The 12,777-nt window shown below is 47.8% G+C and overlaps 6 protein-coding genes across 6 annotated transcripts; 3 read left to right on the forward strand and 3 right to left on the reverse strand.

The window, feature by feature from the left end:
• Window positions 1–159: 159 nt before the first annotated feature.
• FOIG_04699 (uncharacterized protein) lies at window positions 160–1,641 on the reverse strand (the record flags this gene model as incomplete). Its single annotated transcript, XM_031202993.1, has 3 exons — window positions 1,301–1,641; window positions 937–1,258; window positions 160–893 (listed from the first exon to the last, which is right to left on the reverse strand). Exons 1-3 carry the CDS (start codon window positions 1,631–1,633, stop codon window positions 160–162), a joined length of 1,389 nt encoding a protein of 462 aa, XP_031066572.1. The 5' UTR covers window positions 1,634–1,641.
• A 720-nt stretch (window positions 1,642–2,361) lies between these two features.
• On the reverse strand, window positions 2,362–4,705 carry FOIG_04700 (uncharacterized protein). The gene is made up of 6 exons (XM_031202994.1): window positions 4,192–4,705; window positions 3,904–4,135; window positions 3,832–3,858; window positions 3,545–3,782; window positions 3,086–3,499; window positions 2,362–3,037 (listed from the first exon to the last, which is right to left on the reverse strand). The coding sequence occupies exons 1-6, from the start codon at window positions 4,267–4,269 to the stop codon at window positions 2,539–2,541; spliced, it is 1,488 nt and encodes a 495-aa protein (XP_031066573.1). The 5' UTR covers window positions 4,270–4,705; the 3' UTR covers window positions 2,362–2,538.
• Window positions 4,706–5,429: 724 nt separating this feature from the next.
• Window positions 5,430–6,861, forward strand: FOIG_04701 (uncharacterized protein; the record flags this gene model as incomplete). Its single annotated transcript, XM_031202995.1, has 4 exons — window positions 5,430–5,741; window positions 5,787–5,806; window positions 5,851–6,434; window positions 6,480–6,861. Exons 1-4 carry the CDS (start codon window positions 5,534–5,536, stop codon window positions 6,859–6,861), a joined length of 1,194 nt encoding a protein of 397 aa, XP_031066574.1. The 5' UTR covers window positions 5,430–5,533.
• Window positions 6,862–7,159: 298 nt separating this feature from the next.
• Window positions 7,160–8,425, forward strand: FOIG_04702 (uncharacterized protein; the record flags this gene model as incomplete). The annotated part of the gene is made up of 2 exons (XM_031202996.1): window positions 7,160–7,736; window positions 7,776–8,425. 2 exons carry the CDS (start codon window positions 7,160–7,162, stop codon window positions 8,423–8,425), a joined length of 1,227 nt encoding a protein of 408 aa, XP_031066575.1.
• Window positions 8,426–8,686: 261 nt separating this feature from the next.
• Window positions 8,687–10,077, forward strand: FOIG_04703 (uncharacterized protein; the record flags this gene model as incomplete). Its single annotated transcript, XM_031202997.1, has 2 exons — window positions 8,687–9,025; window positions 9,073–10,077. 2 exons carry the CDS (start codon window positions 8,687–8,689, stop codon window positions 10,075–10,077), a joined length of 1,344 nt encoding a protein of 447 aa, XP_031066576.1.
• Window positions 10,078–11,279: 1,202 nt separating this feature from the next.
• FOIG_04704 (uncharacterized protein) lies at window positions 11,280–12,200 on the reverse strand (the record flags this gene model as incomplete). Its single annotated transcript, XM_031202998.1, has 1 exon — window positions 11,280–12,200. One exon carries the CDS (start codon window positions 12,198–12,200, stop codon window positions 11,280–11,282), a length of 921 nt encoding a protein of 306 aa, XP_031066577.1.
• Between the last annotated feature and the right edge of the window lie 577 nt (window positions 12,201–12,777).

Below are 12,777 nucleotides of genomic sequence, written 5' to 3' on the forward strand. Positions count from 1 at the left end.
AATACTAACTTATGTTTTTACGAGGTTACAATGTGAGCAAGGCGAGGTGAAGAAAGCAGACGTTCTCATTATGCACAGGAGAAGCCACGCAATAGTTCTAGCTGCCACCTATGTCGTCTTTCGTCCAATCGTTCTCAATGATACTCATAGATAAGCCAATCAGTCAAGTGCCTCAATAACATCACGAGCACCTCGAATGCCAGATCTAATAGCCCCCTCCATATACCCCTTCCAAACAACAGAAGTCTCAGTGCCGATGAAGTGAATGCTCTTGAAGGGATCACGAATAGACGTTCCAGCACCAGTCAGCAGTCCAGGCTTCATCACTGGGCTAGGTCCACCCAAAAACCAAGGATCCTTCAGCCAGTCCTTCTCCATGATGTCAATAGGCTCAGGGACTTTGTCGATAACTGTACCGAAGGCGTCTTTGAACTGCTTCACCACTGCGTCCTTGCGCTCCTGTTCAGGCAGCTTAGACCACTTTCGCCCGGGCTGACCGACGTGAAAACAAGTAATGCTGTACTGCTTGTCTTCAGGAACACAGGAATCTCGAGTAAATGAAATAGGACCATCCATAGATGTCAATACACCAGAGAGATTGGTATTGCGCCACCAGGGTTCGTCAAACACCAAGATGGACTTTGAGTAGTAGCCGAGTTCTGTTGAGTCACCAAGCTCTTTCTTGGCTGGTGATAGGTGAGGCTCGAAGTCGATTTTGGGATATAGAGATGTCGGAACCGAAAGTATGACCTTCTTAGAGTGGTATTTATGACCGCTCTTCGTCTTAACGGTACATCCCTTCTTATCTTGGGTAATTTTGACCACGGGAGAGTTGAGTTTGATGTTCTTCTTGGAGAGCTTAGCAGCTAGCTTAATTGCAAACCTCTCATTACCTGGTCTATTAGCTCAAGTTCAAATCGGATGTAAGGGACTCACCCTGGCGATTACGCAAGTACTGGCCTCCATCCTTTCTGTCGGAGGATATGTTTGCAAGACCAGTTCCGCTCTTGATGTAATTAATGAGAAACAAAGCACTAAGCTCATTCGATTCGACGCCAAGGAGATCCCGGGTCAAAATCGCCACAAGAACCTTAGCAATGCCTTGACCAAATTCTTTGCTAGCAAACTCCAGAGCTGTCATGGAGTCAAGCTTCTCAGCATCGGGTCCGAGGTGAGGGTGTTCAAGATTAGATCGATCAACATATTCTTGCAGTTTCGTCAAGATCACGACAATTTCAGCGAGTTGCTCATCCGTAAACTTGAAAGTCAGTCAAGTACATCAATACTCAAACAAACTTACATCTCCAAATTGACCGTAGGGAATGGCATGCGTAGTTCCATTCGACTGATCGAGTGACAGTCCCTCGGTTCGTTGGACGATAAGATCAAAGCCGAATTCCTGGGCCAAGGCGTACATCTCTTTTTGGCTGCTGTCATTTATCCATGCAGCACCTAGATCGACTATTCCATCGCTTTTCGAAGAACTTGGGACAGAGAGAGTTTTGCCGCCGACCCGATCATTGGCTTCGAGGACGATGTATGAGAGGCCGGCTTTGTCGAGGTCTACAGCTGCTTGGAGGCCACTGAGACCGGCGCCGATAACAATAACGTCAACAAAGGAAGAAGGAATCATTGTGATAGTATTCTTGTTTCTGTTGAATTGAGTTTGCTTAAAGATTCGGCCGCTATCTATATATACTCAGAAGTGTCATCTTGTTCATCGATTCATGATGCATCGGGATGAATCCGCGAGCTGTCCATGGCCTCAATGATGGTGGCCGCGGGAAATCTCTTGGCTCCGTCCATTGTCCGCGGTTCCCGAATGCGAGTCTCAGAAGTACAGAATGCGAGTGATCATCATCGACCAAGAAATCTCATGTCAGCAACTCGCTCTTTTGTCCCGTTTTGGAAGTGGATTTGCCTATACGATATCACCAATCAAAAATGCCACCCATGTCCCAGGGGACCAATCATAGCCCAGCTCCGGAAAGTAATGACGAAGGTGACAAAACAGCTCATAACGGGAATAAGAACTCTAGATAACGTTAAAAACATGCTTATTACACGCACTACAGATATCCCTAGAGCATTGAAGTTGCACGTAGTGCATAGATCTATGGAGTGGCGATAGGGCAATTTAAGTTGTACGTTTCAGTAATGCCTAATACGCTGCTTGCATTCTGCCCCAACAAACATTGTCAAGGGCATGCATTAATATACCGACACTGCATACTTGAAGCAAAAAAAGCTCTGCCAGAGTGAGAACGCAAGTTTTCCAAAGAATGACTATTACTACGTTTTAACACTACGCTCTTATCTTCGACTCGGCGTAGTGGGTAATCAACCATCTATAAAGTATTGTCTTACCCTGTATTGCGCTGTCACGATTGGTGCAAGGACCCCTGTTAGGAGAGTGACGCAGAGCCGACGTGAGGCGCATACCGACGGCACAGCAATTATGCGGCTCACAAGTCAATTAAAACGAATGAGGCGTATAATGTTCGCATTCACATTCCTATTGAAGACTACTACTGTACTTTAAGCAACCTTGGAGATCTTGAATCCACCAGGTAGTCTAGTCTGGAACACTCCCTTGGGATCATACTTCTTGGCAACCTTGCGAATGAACTCAACATTCTTAGGGCCATAAGTAGAGAGAGGATCCTGGGTAAAGTCGGCGTAGTTAAGATACTCCCAGTCAACAGCAGCACCCTGGTCGATACTGTACTGCTTCATCGTTTTGCGGAAGCGAACCATACGCTCACGAGCAATCTTCTCTTGCTCGACGCCGTTGATCATCAGCTGTACCTGGAACATGACGGCGTTGTCCTTCTCGCGGTCAAGACCAACGACGTTGCCGCCTCGCTCGAGGGAGTGCTTGGAGAAGATGGTGGGGATGGCCTGGAAGATGGCGTGGCAGATAAAGTCGCCGTCGGGGGATTGAGCCTTCCAGTCGCTGACGAACTGCTTGTGCAGCTCCAGAGCCTTCTTGTACAAGCCGAGCTTGTTCTTGAAGGTGATGGCGAACCAGACGTTGCTAACAACATTAGTATCGATGTCAGACAGAAGAGGTAATGGTACTTACCGGTATCCAGCAACAAGCTCAAGCTCAATCGTCATGTTGCGATGAGTATCCTTGCGCAGGTTGGACGTCTCGTAAGGAATCTTCCAGAACTCGTCCAAGGCCTTTGGAGCAACAGCACCAGTTGTATCCTCGTACGAAACAGTGATGCCAATCTTTCCAGCCTGAGGAGTGTAACTCCAGAAAGGAATAACAGATCCATCCTGGTAGTTCACGATATTATCGGTCCAGTCTTTGTATGCTTGGACGTGCGCATCGGTGGTTTCTTCGGCCGAGTAGGTGACTAGGCCGCCCCAGAGGAGAGGAGCATCGAAGGCCTGAACGTCGAAGCGGGTGACGATACCAAAGTTGGCTGAGCCGCCTTTGAGGGCCTTCCATAGGTCGGCGTTGTTGTCCTTGTTGGCATTGACGATGCGTCTGATGAAACATTAGTGGACGTCGCTATGGCGTGTGTGTACATACCCATCACCGAGGACAACCTCAAAGTTGACGACCTGGTCACAACCAAAACCCCGACGGGCAGTATAAAAGGTATTGCCACCGCCAGTCAAGAAGCCAGCGACACCGACAGTCGAAGTGCGGCCACCTGCAGCAGTAGCACCATATGGTTCAAGAGCCCCATAGACATCTCGCCAAATAGAACCAGCCTGGATCTGAGCGACCTTCGTATTCTTGACATACGTAGTCTTGTTCATCAATCCTGTGCATGTTAGTTGTTTCATGTTGAACCAATCGCAAAGACAACTCACCCATGTCAATAGTGACACCATCGTTAACTGCAAGCAATTAGACAAACTCAATCAAGCGGGCATCCAACTCACTGTTATTCGCCGCCCAAACGGTGTGTCCACCGCTTCGAATCGCGAAATTACACTTTGTATCAGATGTCAAGGTCTTGATAATCGTAGATACATCCTTGGCACTTTCGGGCTGAACGATACAGTAAGGCTCCAGCTGTGACGACACGGAAAAGTACGACTCAGTGCGGGTCTTGTAGCCGTTACTATTGGGGTAGTAAACGTGCTTCAGACCCTTTGCTTCAAGTGAGGCACACTGAAACGCGAAAAGTCAGTGACATTTTCTCCTGGATGCGACAGAAATAGGCTTACGCAGGTCTCCATGGCTACAGCAGGTGAAGCAGCAAGGAGGGCTGATGCCCAAGCCAAGACTGAGGCACTCGTCTTCATGATTGCGATGAAACGGGATTATGGGATGTCACCTTGGGGGGAGAGAAGCTCTGAGAACACAAGTCTGTGCGGGAACTTGGGTACTTTTTGTTGATGGGCAAGATCGTCTTGTGCAGAAGCGGCTGAGGAATTGGCGGGTTCGTGCGTCCCTGGTTCTTGGGGGAAAATCACGCAGATGGAGTCGAATGCTTGGGGGGAGGGGGGGATGCGATTGGTTCGTCAGATGGGCTGGAGGTTGGATTTGGTAAGGAATTCATGGCATTACTCGATTATGCATGTTGGTTGATCCTGCATAGATGATCTTGATCGTTTTCGGCCATGCCCCCGGGATTAACATGGTTCATTACACGGGTGAGCAGGCAAGGCCCAAGGTAAAGACGGTAAGCATCCAGGCAGACAGTATGAAGTCCGATGTGTGATACGGAGAACATCAGTTGGTGTAGGTTATCTGATCGACAATGCTCTGACAGCTTCACAATCGGGGCACCAGTTTACTTCCATCATGACTTAGATTGACGAGATGTCAGTGCTAAATCAAGCTTAAGATCAATCGATGTCATGCTTCTGACCCTAAAAGCTAGCTCGATGTCTGCGTTGACAATGGATTAACGAGACTCTAAATAGATACGACCCAAATCTCGGTGTACCCAAGACGAAAGTTTTCAGGGGAACCATTGTTCCCTCAATCAGCGGCACATGCGAACGACTTTGCATTCTGCAACCATCAGGGGATATTATCCGAGCGTTACATCGGCAGTTGGGGCTGACGGTTCGCAGTCAACCGTAAAAGGCGGGGATTCATGACGATCTCTGATCTCGAGTCATGACCCTTGTTCACAGCCCGTTACAGCGCGGTATTACCGTGAGAACAGACCAGCTAAAAACTGTGTTTTCTTCAAGTCTAGACTCGTTATGGAAGGCCGGCAAAACTAATCCTCTCTACCCGGACGGCCCGTCAAGTTTGACGTTTTATTTTTTCCCTCTAATCTCGCCTGACGTTTCCCCAATAATTAAGGTTCAACCCCAGTAACGTCTTTGTCGTCTCTTTTCTCACACACGGATGCTGTGCCCCTTTGCGTAGTGATCACCAAATCACGTTCAGATGTATATCAGTAGAGGATGTGACTGTAGAGATTTACACGATTTGATGCCCAAGTTGACACCTAACGATTTTGCGTCTCATTATTTTGCATTTCATCCCGTCATGTCGTTCTGAGTTAAACTACGCGAGAATAAACTCTCGGCCGATTGAAAGTTTGCTACAATGTCGTTTCCTGTCGTCAATGGTGTTGAGGTTGCAGTGCCACCTCCATCGGGGTACAGAGTTGACTTTGAGAACCCGGAGACTGATGCGTCGATGGTGAGGAATGCGTATTGGATTTTTGGACTGGAGTTTGCTATAGCGACGGCGTTTTTGGGGCAGCGGATGTATACGAATGCAGTGATTTTGCGAAAGTTCTTGATTGACGATTGTAAGTTGTGCTTTACGTGCGTGGGCTCGTACTAATTGCTTGCAGATTTAATTCTTTTCGCTTGGGTACGAGAACCAGTCCGCTTCAATGACACTGACTAACCATTTAGGTCCTTTCTATTGCGGCTCAATCATGTCTGCTCAATGCATACAGCCTCAAACTACTCGGCGTCCATGCATGGGAGATGCCAATCGACAGCAACACCAAGGCTAACCTACTCGTCATGTGCACAACGCTTACGTACATCCCGACGACAATCCTCTCCAAGCTGACGCTCTGCTTCTTCTACTACCGCCTCTCGCCGTCTCTATGGTATCAATACTCGGTCTACTTCACAGGCTTCCTCTGCAGTGCTAGTCTCGTCGGCATCTGGTTCAGTGTTCTGTTTGCTTGCAAGCCTATCGCTGCGGGATGGGATGTTAGGATGTCGGTTGGGGCTACTTGTATCAATCGTCCTCCCATCTACATCACCCAGGCTGCCTTTGGTTGCATCACTGATGTGATGCTGCTGGTGTTGCCCATTCCAACTGTCATCGGTCTACAAATGTCCACTCGGCAGAAGCTTGGTCTCGTCGGACTATTCGCCATCGGTTCCATCACTCTCATCACGTCCATTGTCCGACTGGTCCTCCTGCTGCCGAGTTTGTCAAACCCCGACCAAAGTTGGTCATTGGCAGAAGGATGCCTCTGGGTGTAAGTCCTCAGTCCTTTTCTGCATGACCTCACTGACACATACAGGATCATCGAAGCCAACCTTCTTATCATGTGCGGTTCCCTCCCAACACTTCGTGTCTTTCTCAAGAATGTCGCCCCTCGAGTTCTCGGCGACAAAAGCACACGAAAAGGCAGCGAAGAGCAAAGCGGAAGCGCCAACTTTGGTCTCCATACCTTTGGTGGTTCAAATGGCCCACGACGCAAGTTTGACACGCTCGTGGAGCTGGAGCATGATACTCACTTCAACAGAGCAAGCCTGCGACCCGAAGGCATGGGTAAGACGGATGTGAATATTTATAGTGGACGGTCGGATGAGTCCTTGGAGAATAACGCAACGGGGGACAATGATAGCGAGGACGGGATACTGCAGACACGTACTACGACTGTTCAGTATACGAATATGTAGCTTACGACGGATGAAAACTGTAATAATAATTAAATTGGACCCCGTCATGAGAACGTCTGGCGTCCAAGTCCCCAGATATGTCTTTAGGCACCAGCCATGTCAAAGATTATATTACCCAAATGTGCCAACTTGTATTGGGGCTGAAGCCTCTTAATTAGACCCCTGGTCGATTTGGCTTATCTGCGTCAGCCCTTGTCTGGTTGGCGAGTCAACCTTGCATAAGCAACGTGAAGCGGGGATCAGAAGCTGAGACAACAACTCGACTCGAACAAATCTTCACGGTAATCGTATATTCAACATGGGAATCACGCGTGTTGAAATCGACCCTGAGGGTGATGCTCTCATCATTCTTCCAGTCAAGCCTGCTTCTACTCGATCTGATACCCCGGACTCTCCTGCTGAGAAGCACTACCTTTGCTCCAAGAAGCATCTAACGCTTGCCTCTCGTCGGGCAGCAAAGCTCTTCTCCAGTCAATTTAGAGAGGCTTCAGTCCAGTCAGACGACCTTTACCACTGGAGGTTTGAAGACATCTTTAACGCTGAGGCGTTTGAGCTCGTCTTGAAGATCGTTCACGGCAAAACACGTGATGTCCCCCGCAATGTCAAGCTGGATCTATTGGCCGACATTGCGACGATCGTCGACGATCTAGAGTGCCACGAGGCTGTGGCGTTTTTCAGCACGGACTGGCTCTTTGGGTGGCCCGTTGGATTGCTCAGAACTGAAGAGTTGCGGGACAAGCCATTGGCTCAGCTGATCCTAGCATCGTTCGTCTTCGAACACGCGTCGCTTTTCGAGACCTACACCAAAATGGCTATAAGACACAACATTGATGTCATATCGACATATGAATTGCCAATCCGGGCAGATGTTTCTGGTAAGTTGGATAGTGAAAGAAGGTTACCTCAACTGACAGTGTCAGATAAAATCCAAAGCACCAGAATCGACATTTTGCAGCGTCTTCTTGATGGGTTGGAGAATCTACAGACCAAGATCCTTGCAGGCAAAGTGGGTTGCAATGAAGCATGCCGAGCCATGCTACTTGGAAGTCTGTTGCAAGGGATGAAGAACTCAGGCATCTACCCCCGCCCGTCATCGCCATTCCCTAAGCTATCCCCCGGCGCGGTTCTCGCATCGTTGGCAATCGTGCAGTCGCCAGCCTTTTTTGGACCGGAGAACCAAGGGCCTCTCTTCAACTACTCTGGTAGATGGAATCTTGATAATACATCCGCGAGCTTCGTGGCTGGAGGTCTTTTCAGTCCTGCGCCTCAGAGCACTACTACTCCTCAAGACACTCACAAGCTCAGTGGCCCTCCTCAACCTCCCGGTGGTCTCTTTGGGACCCCTTTGTCTCAGAGTAGTAGCACTCCTCGGGAGAGAAGTAGTTTGTTTGGTAGCAATGCTAGCTCCAGTGCTGTACCCAAACCCACAGTGGTCGAGAGCGAAGAACAGCCTGCGACTCTTGTTAGGCATAACTGTCGCCTCAAGGGGCTTATTGAGCCCTTGATACATACAGCCCAAGAGGAAATCACAGGGCTAAAACTTGCAAACTTCCCTCGGCCTTAGACATTGTAGTATAGCTTTAATATAAGCTTACACTATTACCCAATCGTTCTACTAAGTAATCCATCACATAGTACATGATCTGATCTGCTTGGGCCCGGTGGAGAATTTTGCTTATGCATGCAAGGAAGAGGCTTTGGAGCCAAGATACCTAAACCGTCTAGTCACTGACGCTGTATAGCCGCCAAGTTGAACTGTGTTTTCTACCCCTCTTTAATCAACAAGGTAGCACTTTGAATGATCACCAATTTCACGATTGGTAAAATGAGACTCCTTCATACTAAGTCATATCGTCTTTCTGAGCACTTCAACGAGGAAGTTCCCCCTTATGCCATTCTATCACACAGGTGGGATGATCGGGAGGCTACCTTTGAGGAGATCCGAGATCTGCGAAACCCACTCACAATACATGGCTTTGCCAAAATCAGGGGTGCCTGTTCCCTGGCCCAGTCCGATAATTACGAGTATATCTGGATTGATACATGCTGCATCAACAAGTCAAGCAGCTCAGAACTCTCGGAAGCAATCAACTCCATGTATTCATGGTACAAGAAGGCTGCCGTGTGTTATGCATACCTAAAAGACGTCCAATATCGACCCGAGGTAAGGTGACGAGCGACATTCTAGCCAGCCACTAATCCGTTTGTCAGTATTCGCCCCCTGCATCCACTATACTAGGATTGGACACCGATCCGTTCCCGAAACGCAACCTATGTGATTTTGACGAGTACGAATTTAGAGGAAGTGAATGGTTCCATCGGGGCTGGACACTTCAGGAACTCATCGCCCCAAAAAGCGTCATCTTCTTTTCTCGCGACTGGAACCCTCTTGGCACCAAGGTTACACTACGACCTTTAATCTCCAGCATTACAGGCATTGAAGAGACCATTCTCGCAGGAGGTAACCTTGACCTTTTGTCTGTGGCACGCAAAATGTCCTGGGCTTCAAAACGTAAGACCACACGGAAAGAAGATATGGCCTATTGCTTGATGGGTATCTTCTCGGTCAATATGCCCCTGCTGTATGGTGAGGGAGATGAAGCATTCATTCGTCTTCAAGAGCAGATCATCACCCAGACTGGCGACCAATCCATCTTCGCCTGGACAATCCCTAATGGGGAAGCAGAGCGAAGGGGACTGTATGGGCTACTCGCGCCCTCTCCTCTCGCGTTTAAGGAGACCGGGAAGCTGGTATCCTTGTTTACACCCATCCATCGAAGAACGCAAGTTATCAAGATAATCAACAGAAGGTTGGAGGTCAGAGTCCTTCTGCGAGAATCAAGATCTTCCGAGCGATATTGGAGTTTCTCGTTCCAGCCGGGCACGGGTTTCAAAGACGAAGCTGTGAACTCTCGTAAGCCTTTCTATTCGGCGGTTCTGGATTGTCAGATGCGTGCTCCAGGCGAGTCTGGTTATTCCTCTGATTCTTGGGCGTGCATCGATATGATGCAGTTAAGCCCACAAGATGGACAGGGTGATACTACACTTGCAAGAATTAATCCCCATTTTATCGGCAGGGTCTCGGTCAAGGATAGTCCCATGACTGGCTATGCTTATAATGCCTTATACGGAGGCTCTTCTCCTTCAGAAACGTGGCATAAAAGTTTCATCAGTACGTCGAAAATCCCTCAAACTACGAGCTTCCTACTCATATAAACTGTTTCTGACTTGTTACAGGCACGTGCACTCTTTTATGGAAGACATACTGGCAAGACTCCGAGCCGTGGTTTCTACAAACGATCTCAGTGCCTTACTGTCCGCAGTATCCCATTCCTTTGGGTTTTAGGTTTCGCTTCGACCATCGTCGATTCTCAATTTCAGGATTTCCAGCAGGCCGTTGGTATGATACCGACAGAATATTGCAGTTGCGATATTACACAGACACCTTAGGGCAACATGTCAATGATAGGGGTTTAGATTCCAGGCACCGTACTATTCCTTCAGTCGACGATGACGATCCCTACGTGGATTCGGAAAGGCAAGAGTCTTCGAGAGTAGAGGGATTTATTCACATCGACCCAAAGACAGCTGAAATGAGGTCTGTCTCATTAGTACTGGGTGTAAAGCTTATATATGTGCCCTCGCTACGCTGGTGGTATCGACATCCATGGTGTTCGCTAGTACACAGGAACATTGGAACGGGTACAGACCATACAGGATACCAGATCAACTGGGAAGAGTCTGATACATCGTACATTAATGTATCATCTAGACGGGATGTAAGCCCAGAGACGGTGCAATTGGCATGGTTGAGGGCCAAGGTGGACATGGCCGATAGTGATGGCCTATTTCTAGTCAAGCTAAGCCTTAAGTATCAAAACTGAAGAAAGCTGGGACATGTTGGTTGCATCCCAAATAGGCTGTTTCTGCTGTTGAAATATGCCTGTAGATCAGACTTGGTTAAATCATTACTGCGACTTGGGCTTAAATGCCTATGTTTCTCTTATTTCTTATTTTAAGGTATTAGGTATATACTGCACTGGATATTAAGATGCTAACTGTAACTGAAAGGTATCAATAACTAGAAGATTACAAGGCTTATATAGTAGATTTATAGCCTAAATTAAGAAATTTCTAGTATTATATATATATACTTATGTTTATTAATTATAAATCCTCATATAATATAAATAGAATACTAAGAATCTAAACATTAACAAGGGATATTTACTTCTATCACCATACCACGAGTTGAACTGGTAATAGTAGGGCGAGGTTCTCTAGACCAGGGCAGGTATCTAATGACAACTCCATTTAGGTAAACTAGTCCTTAACAGAACCTCATTCTATTCTTCTATATGACTAAAATACTTCTTTCAGAAACCTTATCTACTAACTCTTTGATTGATAGTCGAGATCTAAATGTCGGGATTCTGTCGGAGGAACTCTTCCATTGAAGTAGTCTTGACATTCAGTTTCTTGTTGTCAAGGTTCTTGAGCGAATAAGTGCCATCCAGTTGGAATAGCTGGTAGAAAAGGCCGATGAAGCCATAGTAGTCGTTATATGGCTTTTGCTCTCTCATGCTGTAGGCAAGTTTCCTGAGATCATCAAGAGAACCCCGCTCCTTGAAGGTGATTTCAATACCTCTGACTTCTTTGTAGATCTTTGCAAGTTCGCGGGGCGAATAGGCACCAGAGTGTAATTCCCAAAATCCTCCCTCAGCGGCGTCGTCACGCTCAACAACGGCGGCGGAGAATTCGGCAGCGTCCTTCTCCGTGGTCAAGTCCCACTTCTCGTGGCCAGTTCCCCAGATATCTACAGTTTTGTTCTCTGGGTCCCATGGACCGTTGTAGGCAGGAGAGAAGTTTCCGTGACCAGGAACAGAAAAATAGACCTCGGTCAGGCCACCAGTCAAGAGCCAGATGGGCTTGATGGTTGAGGTCAGCTTGGCCTGCTGATAAAAGGCGATGCAAGCATCATAACTCTGATGCATGCCAAGCTGAAGCTGTCTCCAGTCGCAATTCCAGCTCGCAGCAAGAAAGCGAGTAACGCCAGCTCGCTCAGCGGCGCGTAGGAGGAGGAGCTGGGCATCGAGGTGCATCACAGGAGTTCCTGCATAGGCACAGATGACAGCATCAACCCCTTTACAGGCTTGATCCAGAGCATCGACATCATAATAATTCTTGATCTTGACAAAACTCTCAAGCTTCGACCGCTGCTCCTCCGTGAGTTTATCAGGAGATCGACCAAGACCTCGGACCTTGTGCCCACGGGAGGAGAGGCTGTCGATTAGATGCAGGCCAAGATTGCCAGTGACACCAGTGACAAGGACAAGCATAGTGAGAAGTTGAATGGTTGATGAAGGAGAATAGTTGTGACAGCAATATATTGGACGAGATATAATACGATGGTAGCAAACCAACTGTTATTTCATTCATAGGCCATCTTTTATAGATGCACAGCGTGTATGCGTTGTCATCTCGACTTTAATTATTATTCTTCAGGCAGCTACAACATCGAGGCTTAACATCCGAAGTACGATCTCAAGCATTGACAGCCGCATATCCGATGTCGAAACGAGCTAGCGTTCCGTCAAGAAAAGGCACGATCTGAGAAGCTGACAAATGAAAGATCTGGAAACTCTGAATCAATCGTGGCATTTCATTCGTCCGGGTCTCCCCGGATCTACAGCAAACGGAACGCTAGCTGGTTTGGGTCGGACAATAGAACCCTTAGTCATGGCCTTGCCTGTTACTTGCAGTGAAATCTACTCTTTTCCGCGTCATAGCTCCGATATCGTTGTAAGGGGCGTGGTACTCGGTCCATTCTTTGTAACTCGGCTGAAATTAACTCACCGCGCAAACCTTGTGTATCTTGGTACGCAGTGAACGGTTTCATCTGGTTCTGGAGGCTTC

This window comes from Fusarium odoratissimum (genome assembly GCF_000260195.1).
Source record: "Fusarium odoratissimum NRRL 54006 unplaced genomic scaffold supercont1.6, whole genome shotgun sequence".
Taxonomy (NCBI): Eukaryota; Fungi; Ascomycota; class Sordariomycetes; order Hypocreales; family Nectriaceae; genus Fusarium; species Fusarium odoratissimum.